The sequence below is a fragment of the Euprymna scolopes genome, chromosome 15 (genome assembly GCF_053919585.1).
Source record: "Euprymna scolopes isolate OS-2025 chromosome 15, ASM5391958v1, whole genome shotgun sequence".
NCBI lineage: Eukaryota > Metazoa > Mollusca > Cephalopoda > Sepiida > Sepiolidae > Euprymna > Euprymna scolopes.
Genome location: NC_136496.1, coordinates 119,674,825 through 119,700,461, shown reverse-complemented (window position 1 = coordinate 119,700,461; position 25,637 = coordinate 119,674,825). Strand labels below are relative to the sequence as shown.

The 25,637-nt window shown below is 35.0% G+C and overlaps 1 protein-coding gene across 1 annotated transcript in view; it reads right to left on the bottom strand.

Moving 5' to 3' along the window:
* LOC145294095 (tetraspanin-11-like) overlaps positions 1-25,637 on the bottom strand; it is a 661,286-nt gene that overhangs the window by 34,585 nt on the left and 601,064 nt on the right. Inside the window, exon 9 of the mRNA XM_080141162.1 lies at positions 16,916-16,999. Coding sequence (XP_079997288.1) covers positions 16,916-16,999 — 84 coding nt within the window. The remainder of the gene's footprint in view (positions 1-16,915; positions 17,000-25,637) is intronic.

The window sequence follows — 25,637 nt, the reverse complement described above, 5'->3', positions numbered from 1 at the left end:
TCTAGTTTATTATTTATAACACCTTTTCCCAAACTTACCGTGTTAAAGAGAGAGTCGGGCGCCATTTTGAATTTTCCAATACATCAGTAAACACTGCATGTTTTTTCGAGTTGAATTAACATGTTAAATTGAATAAAAACACAAAAAATATATTCAATTTGGTAGAAAAGTAACTTATCTTGCCTTTGATAACATTTATTTGTTATATATTTGTTTTTTGACAACTTTTTCGAATCTATGTGTACAGTAATACAAACCCGGTAAGTTGTTAATGAAGTAATCCTGAATGATGTAAATTGGGTAGAATTTGATTATTTATGAGGACAATCTAACACGAACTTGTTTACATTAGACTTGAAAGCTACCATATTGCATTTATCCGGGGCGCATGCCAGTGGAAAAGTGTTCCAAAGGCCGGCGGTTCTGGGAAAGAAGCTTTGTTCATGGAATCTGTGTTTACATTTAGGCACAGATAGAGGGCAGGTAAAATCATATATAGTGGTTGTAGCTAGTCGAGTATTTTTTGTGAAAGTTTGGCAAGCGGTGGAATCAGGAATCAGAAAAATCGGAACTTTTGGGGGGTATCAAAATCGTTATCACAATTGGAAATTACAGTAATTAAAAAAAAAAAAATTGCCAAGCAACAAATCTCTAATTGAATGCAATGCTTTCGTTCAACCTCAATAGACAATGGATACATATAATGAGGGTAGCTACGCGTGTAATTGGGGGACAAAGGTTGCGCAATCCCAACCACACCTCTCCTGAATCGGCACTGCTTGGGTCCAGTGGTAAAAAGAGACCCAAGACTGACTGAAAACAATGCCAAAATAAGCGGAGAGCACATACAGCACCTGGAATTCCCAAATGGTTACCCATTTTAGTATTGATCAAGCGTAACGTTACTTAATTTCGGTCACCTGACGGGAACCGGTGTGTTAACGTCATTATGCCGTATATATTGAATTTTGAGAAAGTTTAAAAGAATCGGAATCGGAACTTCTATCGGAATCGAGAATTTAGGGCGGAATCGGGAATTGTATCGGAATCGGAAAAAATTTTGGAATCGTCCCATCACTAATATATATACTAGCAAGGTTTCAGATATTGAATAGCATCATATGCAACAGCATATTAAAAAGAGCTTACTTTAGCAGCAACCTTAATATTGTCAGCTTGAGCGGAAGGAACTCAAGTTATATATATTTTTTTTTTCATAAGTTTTGGTTTCGGTTTCGATTCAAGCTGATGCACCCAACTCATATGGATATGTTTTTATTTTTTTAATCACAACTTTATAATATGTGAGAATCGATAGAAAATAGACTCGATAATAATATATACGAAATCTGCATAAATTAAAATATAGTTAAACGTATTTTACGACTGGGCTACACCCAGCGTCCCTGCTAGCTTAGATAAATACTTTTGCAGTTTTAACAAAAGAGCTACAATAATATCAGGGCGTCTCCATTTACGCTTAACGTCCACAGAATACCAACATCAATATATTACGTATGAATGAGTCCACTGTGGAATTTCCACAGTTCCCGATAGTTAAGATATAATGGTGGAATTAGCTATGCAGATTTACCTTCATTAATAATTCTTATATGTAAACGACTATATGTTTGTTTGTCTGTCCTCCGGTCTGTCTGTCTCCATATTTTCAAACTCTATCTCCACCGATACTAAAAGTCGCGGAGCGGTGCTAGTGGTCTCAAATGATTGAATGTTTTTACCGGCCGTTCTTTTATGGCATTTTGGCCAGTTAAATTTGATTTTAAGGGTTCGAAAATAGGTCAAAATTGGAAAAAAATAGTTTAACATTTTGTACAATCATCTTAGTTTAGTTTTAATTTTTCATCGGTTTATATGCGTGTGATGTTTGTACAGTGGTAACGTCACCAGCTTTGAATGCTACAGTTTTGATTCTAGCTGATGGCACCTACATATTTTTTTTTTACTTTTGAAATCACGACTAATATAGTATGTACGATATGGACAAATTAAACTATACTATTTAAGCGTATTTCACGCCCGGGCAAAGCCGGGTGCCCTCTGCTAGTACAGTATATATCTATATATCAATCAAAATGTTGTTGTCTGTGTGTGTGTGTGTCTGTGTGTGTACATTTCTCTACCAAATTACTTTGTCAATTTTCAGTCTACAGACTCGAGATTTGACATAAGGGCTATTGAGATTTAGGAAAACCTTTTCATCGAGAAATTTGGCTGTTAAGGGTCAAAGTTCAACGATTTGACATTTGAAAACTCCACCAAACTCCTCCACCTATTTTGCGTCTAAACACGTGAAATTTTAGATGTAGGTTACTTGGACATGGATGAAACTTTTTAATTTGATTTGAGCCCAAAGCCATAAATATTAATGGGTCAAAATTGGGGTCAAATTAAGAAAAACATTTGACCTCTGCGGTTTCTATCAAATTACTCAGCCAATTTTGTCATTTGAAATTTTACATAAAGTGTATTCACACATAGGGCGAGCTTTTTAATCGGTTTTTGGCCGAAAATTTGTCTATCAAGGGGTTAAAGTACAAAAGACTTGACCTTTGCGGTCTCTAGCAAACTATTCAGCAAATTTTGGGTCTAACCATTTAAAATTCTACGTAAACTCAGAAATGCTGCAAGCTTTTTAATCAGTTTTCGGGGGGAAACTTTGGCTGCCAAAAGAACAAAGTTTAAAAAGTTAAACTTTAAAGACTCTACCAAACTCCTCCGCCAATTTTGGGTCTAAACACTTGAAATTTTAGATGGTTACTTGGACATGAGTCAAACGTTTTAATATATATAAACATATGCACATAAAGTTATGAGTACATAGGGCCCGAGTAAAGCCGGGATTAAGTGCTAGTGTGTATATATTTAAATGTCTATAAATACTACAACCAATGCCTTTTTAAAAATTGTTTTTGCAGATTTTTCATGTCTCCATTTCCTTTTATATTTTTTCTACAAATTCATTTTTTTTTAATTCCACATGATCAACGTTCTAGTAGCCTTTTCAGGAACATTCATTTCTCTCTAAGGAGTTGCTTTGGTGTATTCCGTTATTCAATAAAACACGCGTGGGATGAACTACAACAAAATTCAGGCGTTGCATAAGAAATCTTTTGATTTTTGTAATAATATCTCATATATATATATATATATATATATATATATATATATATATATATATATATATATATATATGCACGTACAAACTAACCATTTCGTTGTATAACAGCCCTTCAGTGTGAGTCCATATACACGTACTTCAAACGTAGATTGAAAACGATTAATTTTCCGACAGCTAGAGTTTCCATATACTCTGCCATCTGCATAGTCTACGTGGAAAGGAAATTTTACTGTTTTACATAAGCGATATCAACTACCGGAGAGTGCTTCTATTACACTGTTGACAAAGAACTAAGTATTATCACTAATGGCAGATGGCGATTTCACTTGCAGCAGTGCTCAAACTACGAAGAGTGGCAGCAAAAGAAACATGTGGCACATCGCACGAACACGACTGACCATCTGTATTATAAGAGATAAATCCGATGGAATTCAGTTTAAATCTGTCCGGCACGGATGTCTCCGACTAGGCGAAAATGAGATGAAAGTAGCTGTGACATTTATCGGAATGAAACCACTCGACGTGCGCCTATCGATAATGAGAAGATTACCGCAACGCTAATGTGAGTCAATTGAAATTGAAACTACTCTCGACGAGTACAATTAGATCGGTTTACTGGCCGATGATCCGGGCGACCTTTCGTTTGCAGTTTTGTAGGATGACGTATGTGCCAATGTCTCACGAGCGAAATAATGTTAAAACATTTAAATCTAATTATGCAATAAATCAAATAAACGATAGAGTATACTCAGATATGGTTTTGGTCATGTGCAGTTCTAGGTGGTCCACGCTCCGCGGTTTTGCTTTCGCCTCCTTTGAGGAAGGGGTAAGTTAATTACTTATTTTCAGAGGCGCTTCTACGGGGGAATGTCGACGGGGCTTCACAGGCATTTATTTTTTTGAAAGCAGGAGTGCTTTTCATCTAAGACGCTGACGTTTCAAAGATATTTATAATGATGGAATTTATCCATATTTGCTTCCTCCCTCCACAAGAAAAAAGTAAGACATAAGGTTAGTTTTAATTTAGAGAAAATCCAACCCCCGCTAAAGGGGTGCTCATGATTGGGACAAAAAAAAAGTGCTAGAATGTTTTCGTTGCTCTGACTGAAGACAGAAAAGATGAAGCTTTAGTATAAAAAAAGATGCTACAGTTTTCTAAAAATTACAAGCGAACAAATTCGGCCATCAGCATTGTAAGGAAGTAGGATTCGGTGGCCATTTTCTGTCTAGCTAGAATCATTGCAGATATCACAATGCGATCCTACTTAAACTATTCCTAATTTTGGAATCTTAACCCCAAAGGCATTAAATGTGCAATTTTTATATCTTTATCTCCTTTCCTTTGGGAAGGTGTAACACAAGGTCAGGAAAGTAGGATTTCAAATATCAACGCACTACAGGAAGATCATTTTGGCTCGCAAAAAATGCCGGGGCAACTCCATCGGCAATTCTTCGGTAGGAAAGCCTCAAACGATTACCAATAAACTACCCCGTTCTCAAAGGGAGAAGGCAAAGCCTGAGAAGATGAAGCTTCCACAACTGCACAGGACCACCAACATGTCGCAGTCAACACGAAAAACGCCATTTCAAGAAAGGTGTTGGTTTTGGTGCGGAGGAAAAATATTGAGCTTCTAAAACAAACTAATCTTTTCTCTAAAATTTTCACATTAAATTTTAAGATAAAATATTTCAGATTGTTTACTATTTGCTGCATGCCTGTTTTCTACAAAAATATTTCCAAATAGAAAGAGAGAGAAAGAGAGACAGAGCATTGCCAAGGCTGCTGCTAAGAAGGTCAGCTCCCTCTACCGCGCTAGAAATTATCCGACTGAAATTATCCTGGGCCTCTATAAGGCCACCATTCGCCCATGTATGAAGTATTGTTGTTACATTTGGGCTGGTGCATCTGCTACTAGTCTCTTGCTCTTGAATAGGGTTCAAAAGAGAGTCGCCAACCTGATAGTTCCTGAACAGTCATCTACGCTTCTGTCTCATCGACGAAATGTTGCATTCCTTCAAGTATTTTAGTGGTGAATGCTTTGACAAACTACAAACTCTTGTACCCCTTCGACGTAAATACCCTTGTGGAACCCGACAAGCAGCTAAATCTCACCCCTACACAGTAAAGATCCCTAGGTGTAAGAAAGCCTTCTACTCCAATAGTTTCTTCCCCAGAACTGCTAGACTTTGGAACTCCCTTCCGGGATTCTGCTTTCCCAACTGTATTGATATGCAGAAATTCAAGTGTAATATGAACATCTTGCTGCTCATCTCCGTTCATAATATCCCTGCAACTTGTGTCCCCGATAGTAGGCCCATACTTCAAAGTGGCACTGTCTTGTTTTGGGTGAAAATGGATTTTAAAAAAAGAGGGGAAGAAAGAGAAAGACAGAGTGAGAGACAGAGTCCACGCGGCTTTCATAAGTAGTTAGATTTATTTGTTTATCTAGAGAGAGAGAAAGAGAGAATTAAAACGAGAGAGAGAGAGAGAGAGAGAAACAAAGAGCGCGCGCGCGAGAGAGAGAGAGAGGGAGAGAGAGCATAAGTAATTTAGTTTAATGATAAATGTCTAAGATATGAAGACGCCACTTTTGTATTGAAGAGGCGACCGACGGAAGCAGAATTCTACTTTAAAAAAATGTCAGACTATAAACCACTCGACTGTTCTTAAGTAGTGTTTCCATCCAAGTGTACGTTTCCTGTTTGCTGTAAGAATTGAGCGTTTTGCCCTTCCGTAAATAGCGATAAAAATGAAAAGCGAGTTCGTTTGGTTTGGTTGTTTTGTTTTGCGGCATATCGACAATTTTGGGATCATTAAACAACGAATTCGGTCAGTTTGGTAAGAACATTTTATACTTCGAGCTGTTAATATCTACAGATAATTAAAGAATAACTAGCAGAATACCCGTCCCAGTCCGGGTAAAACTAATTCCATGAAAAGAACATGCACACCAAATCCGTTGGCAAGGTCGCGGGAAAAATGGTGAGAATATTCTACCACTCCAACAGATATCTCACTGTGATGCAATTCTCTACCTTTATAAGAGCCAAGTACGTCCAAAGATGGAGTGCTGTGGCCACATCTGGGCAGGAGCTGCTAGAAGCATCTTATCCTGCCTTGACAGAATTCAAAATAGACATCGTAGCCTCGTAGAAAATGCCCTTCTCTCTTCCCTGGAACCTCTTTCCCACAGAAGAGACGTTGCAAACCTGTCTTTGCTTTATTGCTATTTTCATGGTAAGTGCTCGTCTGAGCTCCAATCTATGATTCCCCCATTCGCTAAACTTTCACGAAAAACACTCGTTTAGCGTAGACCACTATCAGTAATTTCCTCCACTCTTTATCTGTACCTAAACCTAAACGTAGATTCCATGAACAAAGCTTCTTTCTTAGAACTGCACGCCTGTGGAATTCTGTTCCGTTTTTCTGCTTTCCAACTGACTGCAATATGGTCGTCTTCAAGTCCAACGTAAACAAATTCTTGATGAGCCATCCTCTTAAGTATTCCAATTTACCAAATTTTCACTATTAACAATTACTACGTTATTGCCCCATTGACTACTGTACACTCATTAACCCTTATCCTCAAGTGGCCTCTGGGCCTTGATAAATTGTAACTCCTATGTAAAAAAAAAAACAGCTTGGCATCACTTTCATGTTTTTTTTTTTTTACTAAGATTAAAATGAACATATAATAAAAGTCAACTTGTTATAATTTGGATGAATATCTATTACACAATTTTCATTATAGAAAGCGTCTAAGAGGGAAATTCAATGAATCTTTCTTAATTTTTGGTTAATAGAAATAGATCAAGTTTAATGCAATAATATATATTCTCTCAATATTTTAATATATTTTAACAGATAAAATCTCTTTGAAGCCACGTTAAGAAAAAGCTGTTTTAATAAAAATGATTCGCTTTTTTTAAAAACATTTTTTTTTCTTATTGATTTTGGATAGTAAAAGATTAACCATCGTAGAAGGAAAAAGTAGTTGGGCCTTTACCAACGTATGATTTACCCGAAGTCGGATTGGACTCGCTCGGCAGCTGACGGAAATAACCGAAATAGGTCGGTCGAGCGTTCCTCATTTTTGAAGAACGCGCTGTATGTTTTTAGCAAATACGAATTTGTGAAGGCTTCATTTTATAAATTAAAAGAAAAAAAAATTTAATCGAGCAGGTTAGAGATTAGGGTTATGGTTTATGGTTAGGGTTAAGGGTTAGGGTTAGGCTTGGGTTAGATATATTTTTGTAATTTTTTTTATTGTATTTCCATGTTTTTCCTAGTTATCATTATAATTTTCTCGTAGCTGTTTAACGTTTCGCGATCGGCTGCCTCCTTTTACTCACGCCAGCGACCGAGAAACTTCGTGGAAACGGGTTTGAGCGGTCAATAAATGCAGAAGTACCAATTTGTTTTTATTCGCAAATAAAATGTCCGCATCCCATTATATCGAGGCTCGTTGCAGATGATGCTGAATGCTGTAGTGTGGATAAGATCTCTTTACTTTGGCTTCTTTTAGACGCATGATTGCGGTAGTATAATAAAAATTGGCAAAAAGCCCTTACAAGGATCCATAAGAAGTCAAAACTTTGAATAAACAGACAAAATATCTTTGAAATCACGTTAATATGCAAATAGTTCATTAAAAATCATTCGACATTTGTAAAACGACTATTTGCTATTAATTTTGGATAGCACAATATCCATCATTACAGAAGGAAAAAGTTGTTTTTATTTGTAAATAAAATATTGTTTTTTATTGTTTGATCAAAGTTCGACGAAGATCAAATCTCGACGAAGATCAAATCTCGACGAAGATCAAAATTCGACGAAGATCAAAGTTCGACGAAGATCAAAGCTCGACGAAGATCAAATCTCGACGAAGATCAAAGTTCGACGAAGATCAAAGCTCGACGAAGATCAAATTTCGACGAAGATCAAATTTTGACGAAGATCAAAGCTCGACAAAGATCAAAGCTCGACGAAGATCAAATTTCAACGAAGATCAAAGCTCGACGAAGATCAAAACACATTTCAAGTGAAAACATTATTACGTACTTACACGGCACGTCTAAATTGGACTAAGTTCCAAAAAATAAGGAAAAATGATTCAGTAGAAAAATAATTATAAGTAAAAATAGCATTTATCGAATTATCTAGATTGATCGTATTTCATAATGAGGAAGAGTTGTGCTATCAATTCTGTATGACGAACTTAATTGTAGTCGATCATTTTAAAAAACAAAACAGTATATTACATCATGGCTCCCTAGCAGTGTTGATCAAACACCACCTCCCTTAATCTTAGGAAAAAAAAAGAAAAACATGTTACAAATATTAGATCTAGTTTCCTATTCTTTAGTACATTATCTAACCTATTCATGTTATACAAATGCATTTCTTACCTGTGAGATTCACACACACACACACACACACACACACACACACACACACACACACACACACACACATATATATATATATATATATATATATATATATATATATAGAGAGAGAGAGAGAGGGATTTGTAGGCACTTATGCACTAGTTCCAAGGTACAACATTTTTGGTTTTCAGTTGGGATATTTGGAGAGTGCATAACACGGATAGACAAATATACTTTCAGGACCGAATCAAGAATCTCACAACAATAATTGTGTGATTTTTGTTTTTAAAAATAGATTTAATAAAATCATGACACAGAATAGAGTTAAAAAAAAAATAGAATTTCTTTTGTAACAAAGCCAAAATTCTGAAATTTTCGAATGCGTATTTTTTTGTTGAAAAAGTTTTTATTTAATCAAAATAAACATAAGAAACTTATCATACACACACAAAAAAATTTCTTGCCCTTTTTATGTACTTTCCAAATGTCCCAACTAAAACCCAAAATAGTTATATCGTTGCACTAAAGCGCAAGTGCCGATTTGTTTAATAGGCACATATTTTATACATAAATAATCTACACACGATTTAATTGTGGTGGAAATTCATATTTAGCTCTCCATATTTTGTGTAATATCTTTAATATTTACTAGTATTTCAGCTCGGCGTTGCCTGGGTGTTTGGAAGTGTATGTTGAGCAAAAAAAAAAAGCTATCAATTCTTTTAACTTTGACCCCTATTATGACCCCTTAACCATTAGTGTTTTAGGCTCAAATCAAGCTATTAAGTAAGATCCATGTCAAAGGAACCTATATCTAAAATGTCAAGTGTTTAAACCCAAAATTGTCGGAGGAGTTTGCTAGAGTTCTCAAAAGTCAAATCGTTGATCTTTTACCCCTTAACAGCAACATTTCTGTCCGAAAACCGATTACAAAGATTTTCCCAAATCTCAGTACCCTGTATATCAAATTTCGAGTCTGTAGACTTAAAATTGACAGAGTTATTGCGTTAGAAACTGTACACACACGAACATACACGTTCACTTATATATATATATATATATATATATATATATATAGATAGATAGATAGATAGATAGATAGATAGATAAATAGATAGATAGATAAATGTTTGGAGGTACGGAATTTATATATAGTTTTAAATAAAATAGGCGGAAGTTTCTCAAGAGCTCTTTTGACTATCATCTCATCAGGAGAAAATCGATAGCGTAAAAAATACTATGTCGGATACTATGAATCCGTTCTGTTCAACTCTATAACAAAACCCACTATATATTTAAGATATGTTGACGACACTTTTGCTATTTTCCCATGGCAAAGTGAAGCGTCAATATTCTACTACTACTACTACTACTACTACTACTACTACTACTACTACTACTACTACTATTATAATAATAATAATAATAATAATAATAATAATAAAAAAAAAAAAAAAAAAAAAAAATGTCTCTATTGCGGTGCGTAAACCTTCTTTGTGCCGGCAAAAGTAAACGCATTGTTTCTCTTTGGGGAACTTTGAATCTTTTCTCCAGTTTTTTTCCCCAGGTTGTGCCAATATTTTAATCGTTTTTAAACGTTATAAATCTTAACTTTAGTTGTCCCCGTACTTTTGGCACATTCAATAGTTCCCCATTAGAACTCTTTAAAGTTTCGACATAATATTATTTTTTACGCTATCGATTTTCTCCTGATGAGATGATAGCCGAAAGAGCTCTTGAGAAACTTCCGGCTATTTTATTAAAAAAACTATATAGATATATCTGTTATATAGTTATTATTATTATTATTATTATTAGACGATACCACTTGTGCGCGTATGTTACGTGAGTTCTTATTAGTAATGATATGAGTCTTAGTGAGAGTTCTTGTCTTATTACATATGATGTTGTATCTTAGAGAGAGAGATGTTGTTGTAATGACATTTTATAACACAGACATATAATAACAATACAATTTACCTTTTTGTAGAAATCACAAACACAAAGATGAGCTTTATCACAAACACATGATGAATTTATTTTCTGACGACCGGTCGACTTCCTCATTAAGGACTCAAAGTTTCACATTTTAGTTTCTGAAGTAACGTCTCGCTTCAGACGTCCGCCTGTCTCTGAGTTTTCTCACTGACTGTCTCTGACTCTCTCCGACTCTCTCCGACTCTCTCTCTGACTGTCTCTCCACCAACTAACTCCCACCTGCTATATTGAGAACTCCATGCATCCCGGCCACGTGAGCAAAATTCACGTGTCTCAACATGCACGACTTTGCACGTTTTCGACATTGATTTCCCAATAACCTATTTTCCTTGTTTGTTTCCACAAAGGAATTTAACCTACATATCTAATTTATTTAACTCATATTTTATTATCCACATTCTTTTAACAATTGAATAGTTTATTTATTATTTATTTCATCCGAATTAACAATTTACTGGACATTCCATTTAAACCTATTGTTCTTTAAAACTTATGTCCAGGGTTCGATTTCTGCTTTCTCTTATTTCCATTTTAACTAATCTCTCTATTTTTATACTTACATGAACAGGGGACAGCCCTTATCATGTAACATCCCTCCCTTCCATATTTCACAAAAAAAATGTATGCATTTTTAACTTTAGTACATTTTTTATTTTTTTATTTTTACATCTACACAACCACACGGCTAGAAAGATCAGGCTAAAAAACACAAAAAAAAAAAATATCTTTTAGTCAGCCCTTCACGGCCGATTTCACAATTATTTATTTTTTTTTTTTATAAGATCAGAACCTTTCTGATCTTTGTGGCATTTACTTTTTGGGTGTAGGGTATTCCTATAATTCACATCAGCTATTTTCCAGCCACCCATATGCCGCAGACTAGAGGTTTTCACCTTTCTCGAAATGGACGACTTCCTTCGTCTCAAAAGTGCTCTGATCTCTCTTTCCGCATGGTTAGTCTTATCAAGTATGGCTTTGTTTTTTATTCTATAACTATCTCATACGGGACATACCAAAGCTCATATACTTAAATCTTTGTGGTTGGCTTCAGAAGTTTAAGATATACCTTTTTTTCTCTCATACGGATTCACTCGGATTTCCTTGCTTGGATTCTTGAAACTTCGACGAGGATTTAGAAATATCACCCCTAACTAACTAACACGTTTCCTGCCCAACACCGTAATTGCGCCTAAATTCTATCTAATTGCCCGTTTTGTTTTTTGTGATTTTCTTTTCTCTCACCAGGGCTTCCAAGATCCAGCAGATATATCCCACATTCATGCGTCTCTAAAAAAAAATACAAGGTTATATCTTTCTTACGTAATCTACGGCATATTTTTGCTTGTCTCTTACTTCATTAAGCTATATGTGATTGCCTCGGGACTACCTCTCATCGGTTTACTGGTCCCCTTAAGAATTTTCGTATTCTTTCCAACGCCTGTTTATTAACTAAGCCAAGACTTACTACTTGCTTGGAGTCGGTACGTGCAACTAGCTTATTTTAAGCACTTAATAACCAGGTTCCCAAATTTTTCGTATAGGGGCACTTCTTGTGCTTATCAATCCCTACCAAGTCACTTTTCTTGGAGAAAAAATTTTAGGATCTCTAAAAAAAACAACAAAACCAAATGCTAAAACAAAACATCTTTCTTACGGCGTATCACATCTAAAATCTCTCCAAATGCCCGTTTACGTAATTTTAATTCTTGTCCCCCTTCTAAAATTCTAATTGAATCTGTAAGCCAACCATACGTCTTAACTTATTTTCTACTAGATCATTTTAATCTAATGTATATTTACGGATAACTTTGAATTCTTGCTGTGAAAATCATAACATTACATAAGACAATTTACAATATTTGTTCAACATCATAAAAACATTTAAAAAAAAATACATTAATACATTTAAACATTTTGCAACAGTTATAACTTTTTTTTTTTTAACAACAAAAAAAAATCATCTGTAAGAAACAACAATTCAACAGTCTGTCCAAAACAATTGTCCCTTTTTTTTCAAAAACAAAATAAATGAACACGCAAAAGCCGAAAAGTTCACTATGAACACAAAATGCATTTCAAAACAATTTACACGCTGTTTCATAGAGAGTACATGCGACCTTTGAAATTCCTGTTTTGATTGACAGATTAAATTCAACAATTCGTCCAAACGATTTCATATCAAAACAATAATAATGGGTGACACAATCTCTGCCTTCGCGTGTATGTGTGTGTGTGTGTGTGTTTTTAACAGACCAATTCATTTATCAATGAATTACGCATGGTGACTTGTTTACTATTTTTTTTTCCATTACTACGAATATCTTTTTCTTTTTTTTTTTTTTTTTTTAATATTTCTTGTATTTTTTGTTCTCTGTGTGCGTGTATGTTCAAATTTTTTTTTTTCATTTTGTTTTTCTTCGCATTTCTGTGATCGTGTAATTTTTTTTCTTTTTCCGTGGTATTATTTATTCATTATTATTTTTTTTTAAAAATTATGTTGGACCCTTTTAAAACGTTGTGTTTCTTTTTCTTTTTCGAATTCTGTGATCGTGTAATTTTTCTTTTTCCGTGGTATTATTTATTTATTTTTTAAAATTATGTTGGACCCCTTTAAAACGTTGTGTTTCTTTTTTTTCTTTTTCTTCGTGGTATCGACCCCAGGTTCGGTTTCTGCATCGCTGATGCAAAAGGTTCACGAACACCAAATTGAGAGTTGTTATATAGTTATTATTATTATTATTATTATTAGACGATACCACTTGTGCGCGTATGTTACGTGAGTTCTTATTAGTAATGATATGAGTCTTAGTGAGAGTTCTTGTCTTATTACATATGATGTTGTATCTTAGAGAGAGAGATGTTGTTGTAATGACATTTTATAACACAGACATATAATAACAATACAATTTACCTTTTTGTAGAAATCACAAACACAAAGATGAGCTTTATCACAAACACATGATGAATTTATTTTCTGACGACCGGTCGACTTCCTCATTAAGGACTCAAAGTTTCACATTTTAGTTTCTGAAGTAACGTCTCGCTTCAGACGTCCGCCTGTCTCTGAGTTTTCTCACTGACTGTCTCTGACTCTCTCCGACTCTCTCCGACTCTCTCTCTGACTGTCTCTCCACCAACTAACTCCCACCTGCTATATTGAGAACTCCATGCATCCCGGCCACGTGAGCAAAATTCACGTGTCTCAACATGCACGACTTTGCACGTTTTCGACATTGATTTCCCAATAACCTATTTTCCTTGTTTGTTTCCACAAAGGAATTTAACCTACATATCTAATTTATTTAACTCATATTTTATTATCCACATTCTTTTAACAATTGAATAGTTTATTTATTATTTATTTCATCCGAATTAACAATTTACTGGACATTCCATTTAAACCTATTGTTCTTTAAAACTTATGTCCAGGGTTCGATTTCTGCTTTCTCTTATTTCCATTTTAACTAATCTCTCTATTTTTATACTTACATGAACAGGGGACAGCCCTTATCATGTAACATATCTGTAATATTTATAGTGTAATATATATATGTAATAATTTGTGGCAATCTGCAGTAATCTCGTACTTTGTATTATTAGAATTCTTCGGATTACTGTTCTCATCTTGAATGTTATTTTCACAACGGTTAAGTCGATGTAAGCTCGAACTTTATCAGGTGTATCATCGCTACCTCGAGAATTTGTCGGGAATCAGCACAGAGTTTAAAACGGAATGTTTCATTTAATCCACGGCTTAGAAGTCCTAATACTTTGCATACGTGGCGTTGTGTATACAGTACTTGGTAAAATTGTAAACTAGATGTCCGTATATAACGCATTAGAAGTAACGTCACCGGTAGGGGGGAAAGGACTACATAAAAAGAGAAAGTCGAAAATCTCGAGTGAAACGAGATAATAATCAAGATCTAGGGAGAGACGAGATAACATTCCAGATCTCGTAAGAGATGTGAAGAACGTTTTAGACCACGTGAGTGACGTCACTGTGTTATTTTCGTATTCTTTGCCTTGGTCTCCTTTGTGATTGAAACTGCACACAACGTGTGTTAGTCCGCGGATAACGTTACAAAATTCAGTCGCAAAGTTACACTCTTCTGGAGGTTACAGTTTCAACCTTCATTGCGGGCGACACTCAAAATACAATTACGAAATATTTAAAACGTCTACCCAGTCATGGTTGATGGAACAATAGCATGCTTGGATTAAATTAAGAGTCTGTTCAAAATTTTGTGCAGATTCCTGAGTTCGGCAAGATACACCTGAAAGAAGATCAGAGGTTACATCGAACAAAACGCAGTGAAAATAACATTCAAGATGAGAACAGTAGTTCGAAGAATACAAATCATAAGAAGAATCAACCCTCATCTAAAAAAAAATCAGAAACGTATTTTGTATTTGTTGTGTTATTTTAGTATATGATTAATTTGTATAAGCTGTGCGTGTTATGCTGACATTAAAAAAAAAGGGTTACAGTTTTATTACTTATAAGAACTGAAATAAATATAGGCGATCTTTTTTAGCCAACAGGAAGGAAAACATCTTCCATCATGATAATGCTCGTCCTCATACAGAGCTACTGTCCAAAGATCTCATAGAACATCATGCTCCAATCATGTATATTCTCCTAATCTAGCTCCCTCGGATGATATTTCAATGATTACAAAAATATTTAGATGGCCTTAGGCTAACATCACGAAAGGAGATAAAGAACTTAACAAGTGTGTTATTTATAAGCTCATTGGTATCAATTTATTGAGATGAAAAGTCTGTAACAAAGCAAAATCTGTAACAAAGCAAAAGTCTGTAACAAAGCAACCCACACGTATGCAAATGACCAAGCAGTGGCGCAAGAGTGACATCACTGTGGGATCGAAGGAACCGAAGGGAAACAAAAGGAACGAAAAAATAAACACGTGTCGGAAAGAGAGATGTTTAAGCATGTGTCTGTTGCATGGTGGTACACATTAACGGGGATATATATATATATAACGATGGCGATGACAATTCTGATGGGAAGACATTTATATATATTACATCATGACGACGACTGTGGCAATTCTTGAAGTTTCATATTAATACGGACTGGGAGATATGATGCAACAGTTCTTATACGCATATAGAGAAGAGGAGATACTTCACTTATGATCGAGGATGGGGGCACATATACATGGAAGGGGTTACACAATGTTCGTTACAAGGTGATGATAAAATACATTTACCTTTTTGGTTGTGATGGAATTCTTTTTCTTGTAAGGAATGACGACACGAGACAAACAGTTACAAACATAGTTAGTTTCTTTATTCTTCAACCGACCGATCGGTGTCGTTCAGACTTTGATTTACATGGTCTATTTTCCTCCCTTCCCTTCTAAGGGGCTCTCCTCTCCAACTGACTCTCACTCATCAACTCTTGATTTTCAACTCCAACTCATCAACTGACTTTTAACTTTGTTTATGACGTCAGAAGTGTGGTTTTCAAACGTGACTAATTTTCACATGGCTTTACATATGTTTGTCCAAACACACTTTTGGCAAACAAAAGAATCCTCAATCCTAATTCTAACCTAGTTTTAAACAATATATTTTTAACCGACATATTTAATATTAAGATTTCTAAAAGAATGAAAAATCGACTCTTTTTTCTGACATAAACAATATTTAACTATTTCTAATAGAATTAACAATGGACTTAATTTTTAACATTTCAGTTTCCATTATTATCTTTAACACTTGCTTACAGGGTTCGATTCTAGCCTTATCCTAATGTCATTTTCACTTATCTAGTATTTTTTCTTATTACATGGGAAGGGAACAGCTCTTTCATGTAACAGTTTCGACATGGAAGAGATTTTAATCAGATTGAGGCATAACAGGAACTTAAAAAAATGCAAGACTCATTTTTTCTCCAAACTTTTAACAAGATTTTCGGATGATTGTTTACAGTTGAACAAATTACAAACATAACAGCTGGTTATAGCTGCAGACTAAAAAAAAAACTGTTAATTGACCTCTTGAGAGGAAAAGCAGGAATGCGACCATACTGTCGCTGGCTTGCAAAATACGTTTCAAGCGGCTTGGTGTAAAAACGACCGGCAATAAATGCCTTTTCTTTCAACTGAAAAAAAAACTCTTGTCAATTTTATTTTGCTTTGTTTGCGAGACTTTAATACACAACGTTAGGTTCGTGTTAAATCTAGCAACAATGTTACAAGTCATTACTGTTATGAATAAATAATAATAATAAAAAAAACAGATTTTCATTTTCAAGATGCAATTTTAAATCGACAAAAACTTTTGCGCCAACTTAATATGTAAAGTGAAACTTGGTTTTATTTGAGAAAAAAATAATATGAAAGCTCTTACCATTAATAATGCAATTCCACTGGCCGTCGCACCGAGTATTTTTGCATGATCCCACAAGAATTCAGACACCGACGTAAAACAACCCTGAAAAAATAAAACAAAAATTAGGAAAAGAAAATGGTAAAAAACAAACAATTAAAAACAACCAATAAGTAACGATGAATTAAAATTCTCAATTAAAAAGCAAACCTTCAATTAAAAGAAAGAAATAACTATTAGATATCTTTAAATCATTTCTTAAATGATGATAGAATACACTTATATACGCACACGCAGATTCAAATGCGGTTTATTAGTTGTCCATCGTTTCAGATCACGAAAATGTTGTTTCTGCCGTCAATGAGTCTTAATAAGGCTGTGCTGTCAAGTGGGATAAGTAAGAGCAGATTATAATGTAGATATGAGTTGCTGTTATACCCAGAGTCGCAGAGATTAAGATTAGCTACGAGGTGCCTTAAATAAATTTCCGGACTTTTTGTACAATCATATAAAATTGTCGTAGACTCTTGAAAATTAAGTACGTTTTTGCTATACATTTTATGAAATGACGGGTCAATTTTTATGATTTAAATACCAGTTTCAGGCAACCATCGTTTTTCAACAAATGCGAAGGCTATTGGAAACTTGTTTTTTGACTGTCGTTCTATCACGCACTGCCAATTACTTCGCTAGTAATTTCAGGTAATAGATATCCCTTGATCTTACAAGTGGGTTTATTTGCCAGTTTTTATTCTTTTTTTTTGTGAATCGTCCTGTCAATTCAAGAAGGAGAGCCGGTTTGATTTGCAATAACCTGATTAATCAGCAGGCAGTACCGGATTACATAAAACACGTAGCACTTATTGAATGACCTGACACACAACACACATTCGCACACACAAACTCATACACAGTTATACAGACGCGCTCAGATACACGTGAATACGCAAACACAAACATACATGAATCCACCCACAAAACCAAAACACGATCATGCATATTTGCGTGTTTCAAACTCAAACACACGCAAAAATGCACACACACACACACACACACACACACACACACACACACACACACACACACACACACACACACACACACACACACACACACACCTTACATGAATACACCTAACCACACACATACAGGCAAATATACACAGACGCGTGCACGCATATTCAAATGCGCGTGCACACACATGCCCATGACAGAGGTTGCTTTCTTTCACCGTCAATATCTGTAACAGAAATATGAAACTTTCAGGTTATTAATGCATAAGTTCCCACCATGACAATGCAATTTGTAACCTTTCTAATCCATTCAGGCGGGATAAAAAGATAGGAGGTTTTACTTTTGGAATGCCCTTCGTAGTATTTTCGAGTTTAATATGTATTTAAACGGTATAATCACGTTGGCATACTGGCTCCAATTAAGCATGTTTAGTTCTGGTCAGTACCTAAATGGGTAACGGTTTGGAATACCAGGTGCTGTATGTGCTTTTGGCTTATCTCAGCATTGTTTTCAGTCGTCTTGTATTTATCCTTACCACTGGAATCAGGTGGTGAGGTTGCAGATTGTGCAATCCTTGCTTCACAGTTATAAACCCAACCATATTTACAAGGGTTATTCTTTGGCTCTCAAGACTGACCACAGGCCATGATATATACTAATCACACATCACTTAAATTGGTGCAGTAAACTTTGTTTAATATACTATTTACTTGAAAAAGAAAATCTTCTTAGTCGAATGAAATTGCGAATAAAAATAGACATAATTTGCCGCAATTTCATAATTTATACATTTCTATAATTCTGTTGTTTTCTTGAATTATATTCATATATTCTAAATGAATCAAAAATATTTTTTGTAAATTAAATGTCATTTATAAATCATAAAATAATATAAACGTCTTTAAAAAACCTTTAATAGAAAAAAAAAACTGTTGATCGCATATTTCCAAATTTCACACAAATTAAATACTTTTGTTTTTAATTTGTTGACAATCTAATCACGCATTTTTTTCTTAAATTTTAGATAATTTTCAAACATAACTCAGCGTCCCTCTTCTATTTCCACTTTTCTTTCCTTCTCTCTTTCTTTTTTCAACTTTTTACCCTGTCTCCTCCCTCTCAATTTCCCCTTCTTCATCCCAAGTTGTAAACGACATATATATCAGTAAGGAACACATACATTCTATGAAAAAGGTAATATTTAATTTGATTAATTTATAGTTTATTACTTTAACAATTCCATCTATATAGCCGTAACAGGTTATCGTGTTTTTATGGTGTAATTAAATTATAATTAAATAATAATTAAATAATAATTAAATAATAAAGCCAACTGAAACAATAACAACTTGAAATAATTCAACGGATACAAAATAAAAGAAACATACATCATTTCTTAAAATTCCATTTTAATCCCAAACAAGGCACAGTGCAACTTTGATGTATAGGGCTACTATTTGGACATAAATGGAGGGATACTATGTGAGGAGTTTCGCAAAAAGATGTATGTTTACATTACACTTGAATTTTTGCATGCTAGTACAGTTGGGGAAGCAGGAACCTGGAAAGGAATTCCAAAGTCTAGCAGTTCTGGGGAAGAAACTATTAGAGGAGAAGACTTTTGGGCATCTGTAGATCTCTGCTAAATAGGGGTGGGATTTTGCTGCTTGTCTGATTTGACGGAGGTATTTACGTTGAGGGGGTACAAGGGCTTGTAGTTCGTCGGAGCATCTGTCATTAAAATACTTGTAAAACAGGTAGAGGGATGCAGCATTTCGTCGATGGGACAGGGGCTGAAGCCTAGCTGACAGTTCGGGAACTATCTTTTGTACTCTATCCAGGAGCAAGAGACTGGTAGTAGATACACCAACCCAAATGTGGCAACAATACTCCATACATGGGCGAATGGTGGCCTTGTAGAGGTACAGGATATTTTCAGGCGTAAATAACTTTCTAGCACAGTAAAGAGATCCCGCCTTCCTCGCAGCAGCCACAGCAATGCTCTCACTGTATCTGTTCCAACTCATGTTTCCTGTGAACGTAAAGCTGAGGAGTTTGAAACGAGTACTTTCAGGTAATGTATCTTTAGCCATAGCTATTGGTGGTTGAAAAGGTTTCTTGTAATTATTGAAGTAAACAAGCTTAGTTTTTGCAGCATTGAATGTCACCATCCATTTTTGTCCCCATTCAACTACAGACTGGGGGTCTTCTTCAAAGGTTTCCGCCATTGCCTTAGATATGTGCTCATTTGTTTTGCGCACATGCCTTTCATAGGGCGTGGTGTTATTAGCAAATATACCCATCTCAGAAACAATTTTATCAGGGAGGTCATTTATGAATATCAGGAATAATAAAAGTCGAGGATCGACCGTTGAGGTACACCCGCATTTATATCATACTAGCATTTCAGCCCGGCGTTGCCCCGGTGTTTGGAGGTGTATGTTGAGCAAAAAAAAAAAAAAAAAAAAAAAAAAACAGCGGTAATTTTTTAAAAACTTTAACCCCTACTATGACCCCTTAATCATTAGTGTTTCAGGCTCAAATCAAGTTATTAAGTTAGATCCATGTCCAAAGAACCTATATCTAAAATCTCAAGTGTTTAGACCCAAAATTGGCGGAGGATTTTGGTAGAGTTCTCAAAGGTCAAACCGTCGAACTTTGACCCCTTAACAGCGAAATTTCTGGCCGAAAACCGATCACATCGATTTTTCCAAATCTAAGTACTCTGTATATCAAATTTCGAGTCTGTAGACTGAACATTGACAGAGATATTGTGTAGGGAGATGTACACAGACACACACACGCACACACACACACACACACACACACACACACACACACACACACACACTTTTATAGATATATAGATTGTTTTGACGTACGTCCATCGATGACAACCTGGATTCTTCCCTTATTTAAGAAAGATTTAATTATGTTAAGTATTCGTCCAGTAATACCATATGATCTGATTTTTCTGAGAAGACCATCGTACCATACATTTTATTTAATTTCATATTTATCCAAATAGTGCATTCAAGATAAACTTTGACAATTCCTATTAGTTGGATTATTCGGACTACTGTTCTCATCTTGAGCGTTATTTTCACAACGCTTTGGCCGATGTAATTTCGACCTAAATCATGTGTATTTTGTCGAATTCAGGAATCCATAAACAAATGCAACAGAGCGCGTATGGGCGCGTGTGAGAAGATAAGTAGCAGCAGCCGCAGGATAGCTAGCTAGTGAAAATATTAGCAGCAGCCGTTAACGCACGTATTCAAATTAGCAAGTTTGCGCGAGCTTGCGTCACAAGAAAAAGATGAGAAAAATACTCCACGTCAAGAAGGAAGCAATATGCAACCGGGGAAGATGGACGTTTAAATACAAAAAATAGCAAGGAGAAAGACCTTTAAAAGCACACATGTGTACGAAAAGGCTTTTGCAAGATAATGAAATGCGTTGTTTTGGAAGAACCACAAATAAATACAGTTAATTTGCATATTAAAAAATATCGAGTTGGATTTTTATTTCTTTTCTATATATTTTTCTTTGTTATTTTGCGACGGTACCAGACTACGTGTGGGGTCTACGTTTAAAATATAGCGATATTAAAACGTAGCTACCACATTACATAGAAACATGTAATTAGCTGATGAAAAAAGTAATAAGCAAAATTGACTTCAGTCTTTGTTTAAACTTGAGTTCAAAATTTACGTAAGTATAACGGATTAAAAAATAAACTGAATGTATGTTTTAGAAATTCAAACAGATTAGCATAATAACATGAAAAACACCAGATAAATATTTTAAAACTAACTCTTTTCTTTTTCTGCAAAAAATTAGACGTAAAGAACGGATTCGACATTAGTTCAACGCAACTTCATATTGTTAAAAAAAATAATTTCTAATGACGAAAACAATACGTAAATACATTCATTGGGCCTGTTGCGCAGTGGATAAAGTACTTGGTAAAATTCAGTTATAAATTACACTCTTTTGGAGGTTGAAGGTTTAATTTTCAATGCTGGCGAGACTAAAAAATACAATTGAAAATTACTTAAGAATTCTACCCGATCATGCTATTCCCATAGATTAAATAAAAGGTTCCGTTTAAAATTCCATGAAGATTCCGGTGTTCGACAGAAAAATTCCGGTGTTCAACCAAAATACACCTGAAGAAGGTCGGAGGTTACATCGACCGAATGTTGTAAAAATAACACTCAAGATGAGAACATTAGTTCGAAGAATCCAAATGAAACGAATTGCCAATCCTTATCTAAAAAATTCAGAAACAAACTCTGAAAATTCTTTGCTTTTGTTAATTGATTACCTTAGTCATTTCAATGGAAAGTGTCGAATATATACGACCATGTTTATGGAAAGAATATTACTGCACATCACACTAGTCAGATGCAGTTAATCTCGCCGCACATTTTTAGCAACCCGTTGACGAATTTCGTTACGTGGACGCAGTCAGAACTGGATAGCTAAGTGGTTATAAATACGGACTGACAAACTGTACCAAATAAGCTCGAATGTAATTCGTTCCACAGAACTTTCACGTAGTCCCACCTGTAAACATCCGATGTCTTTCGAGAAAAAATCTCAAATCTGAAAGATATTGGTGAAGCCAATGTCAATAACACAATCATGATTCATACGAAATGAATAAATAAGACAAAACGTCTGCAATGACCTTTCCCATTGGCACTGTTTCCACATCTACATAGCAATTCTCCAGCACTCATCTCACGAAGTTTAATATATTCAAATAAGCGAAATAAAGATGTTCGCATTTTTTAATCCGATAAGAATTATCATGGTGCAGGTTACTCTGTTCCAGAATTCTGAAGCTTTTTAGTTGGATCTCAAATCCACGAATAATTTTGTAAACTCTTTTTCTCCCTAAATAAAGAATATTGATATTTGGGACGTAAAAGACTACTGTTTGGGATCATATCTAGATAGGGTATTTACTTCTAGTGCATTTGATATAATTTTTTTTTTTACGCGTAACCGAGTGTAAAATATTCTGGACTTTTACAATAATGTGTCTGAGATTGTGCTGCTTTTATTTATACTTGTGCGTCACAACTTATCAACGCCCGAAGGCCACTCGAGGATAAGGGTAAATGAATGTAAGGTGGTAGTGTAGTAATCGTTAACGATGTAAATTGAGTAGAATTTTATTGTTTATGAGGACGGCTGAACAAGAACGTGTTTACATTGGACTTGAATTGAAAGCTACTATGTTGTATTTAACCGGGAAACAAGCCAGCTGAACAGTGTTCCACAGGCGGGCAGTTCTGGGAAAGAAACTTTGTTCATGGAATCTGCGTTTAGATTTAGGTAAAGATAGAAAGTGGGGGAAATCTTATATAGTGGCTGTAGCTAGTCGAGTGTTTTTGTGAAAAGTTGGCAAGAAGGGTTATAAAGCACTTGCCATGAAACTTTAAGCTCCAGTAGGGTAGTATAGTTAGTGAAGCAGGAAACAGCGAGAAAATTCCAAAGTCATGCAATCTGAGCGAAGAAACTATTAAAGTAGGTTTCCCGGCATCTAGGTACCTCAATAAAGTGAAGGGGAAGATCAATCGACTTTATATTGACTGTGTCGAATACAGATGACCACTTATATATATATATATATATATATATATATATATATATATATATATATATATATATATATATATATAAAATCTGTCAAAAGCAATCAAATACATTTTTTTATCATCTGCTCAACGTATTCTATTGTACGGACGAATACATATAACCTCGTTTATGAAAATAAGTCTCCCCCTTCCTCCACACTCTCTTCTTCCATCTTTTCCTCATTCTCATCCTGTCAGATGCAGCTAAATCAGTTTCCCTGCGAATATTCTCTGCCGGAATGTCTTGGTTGATTTGTTCGCAGAAGACTCGCCATTGTATTAAGCTAAGAAGAACTGATGAGAGAAGCCGTTAATAGAAACTAAATCCCATGGCTTTGTTCTCGGCAAAGGATCGTGTTTGATTCGATCCCTCTGGCGTAATTCCTGTGAACAGCGCAATGAACAGAATTAATAAAGTAATCTCGCAGAACCCCAAGACTCCATCCATCCTCCGTCATTTCAATATGTTGGATCATTATTTTCTTTTAAGAGTTCTTGTTCAATGCAAACCAAACGTCATTCCACCTAACCAAATCGATTGAGCGTTTTGATAGAATATGATCAATACCGTTCCCGCACAATCATGATTTGCGTTTGTTTTTAGAAACTAAAGTGTTCATTTTTGGCGGGGATGGGGTTCTCTCATTTTTGTATTAGGAAGTGACACAGCTGTTTTTCACTTTCATTTTATTTTATACTAGTTTATTTATTTAATGATTTTTTCCCTATTAATTAGTTATTATTTTTATTATCATGATTTTTGTTATGTCGTTGTTTTTTATTATTTACTAACGGGGATGCCCGGCGTTGCCCGGCATTGGCCGGGTGTGTGTAGGTGGTGTAATAAGGAACCCTGGTATGTATGAGTGTAAAAAAGTGGTAGTAGCGAGGGGGATCAAAACAAGAGTAGTTTGGGTGGAGAGAGGTGTTAAAAAAGTGGTAGTAGGCAGGTAGGCTCGAACCCGTAAGGCGAAGAAGGAAAAGAAAGTAAAAAAAAAAAAAAACGTGACGTCTTAGCCGACATCTCCTTCGCGCGACCGGAAGTCATGAACGTTGAAATTAAGCGTAGTCAATCCAATCGAGACGATGACTTTGCTAAAATGTCGATGCAAAAACCGCCCTCTCAGAATCCGTCGCGTCTGTCCAAAGTTTTTGGCAGACATACAAACATACATACATATATACATTCACACAAACTGACGGTTGAGATTTATATTATAGATTTCAGTTTTTATGTGTTGTTATACTAAGGTAAAGATTTTTTTGTGTGTACATTCGTTTCCTATTTAGCTTCTGCAGTTTAATCAACTTAGGGGTTCTTTAAAATTTAGGATAGCTAATTTTTCATTCAAACGTAATTTACACCAGTCCTCTAAGTTTTACATGTACTGGCTTGTCGTACTATTTTCCACTCGACTACTTTCCTTGAGTACCCAGTAGTGGTTCGCTAATGCTGTTGTCATTCGGTGTTTTTTGTTTTTGCATGTATTCTGTGGTCGTAATATCTGCTTTTAAAATCTAAGGAGATCATTTCTACTTAATATTAATTGTTAATCGGGTTTCCGTTGGTAAATATTGTGGCCTAGTAAACGATGATTTTAGTTAGGTGTTTATTTTGTAGCGAACAGAATGCATGAGACGTACAGTTTCAAATTTTCAGTTTATTGTTAATGTTTTTCTTTCTATTGGGATTTAGGTCGATTCTATTTTTAATAAAAAAATTTTTGAAACAAAAGCGTAATGCCACCACCTCATAGATAAAACGAAGGGGTTTGTTCGAAATTCCGAACAGATTCCCGAATTGGACAGAAGCATTCGACAATATACATGTGAAGGTCGGAGGTTACATCGGCCAAAACAATATGTGAACAGTAGTCCAAATAATCCAAATTATCAATCCTTATCTCCAAAATACGAAATGATGAAAATGAAGATCAATGCCTTCATATTTTTTCATGAAAAAATAAATTAAGATATAAAGTATAATAATAATAATAATAATAATAATAATAATAATAATAATAATAATAATAATAATAATAATAATAACCCATATTGTAAGTTAACTCCTTTTTAAA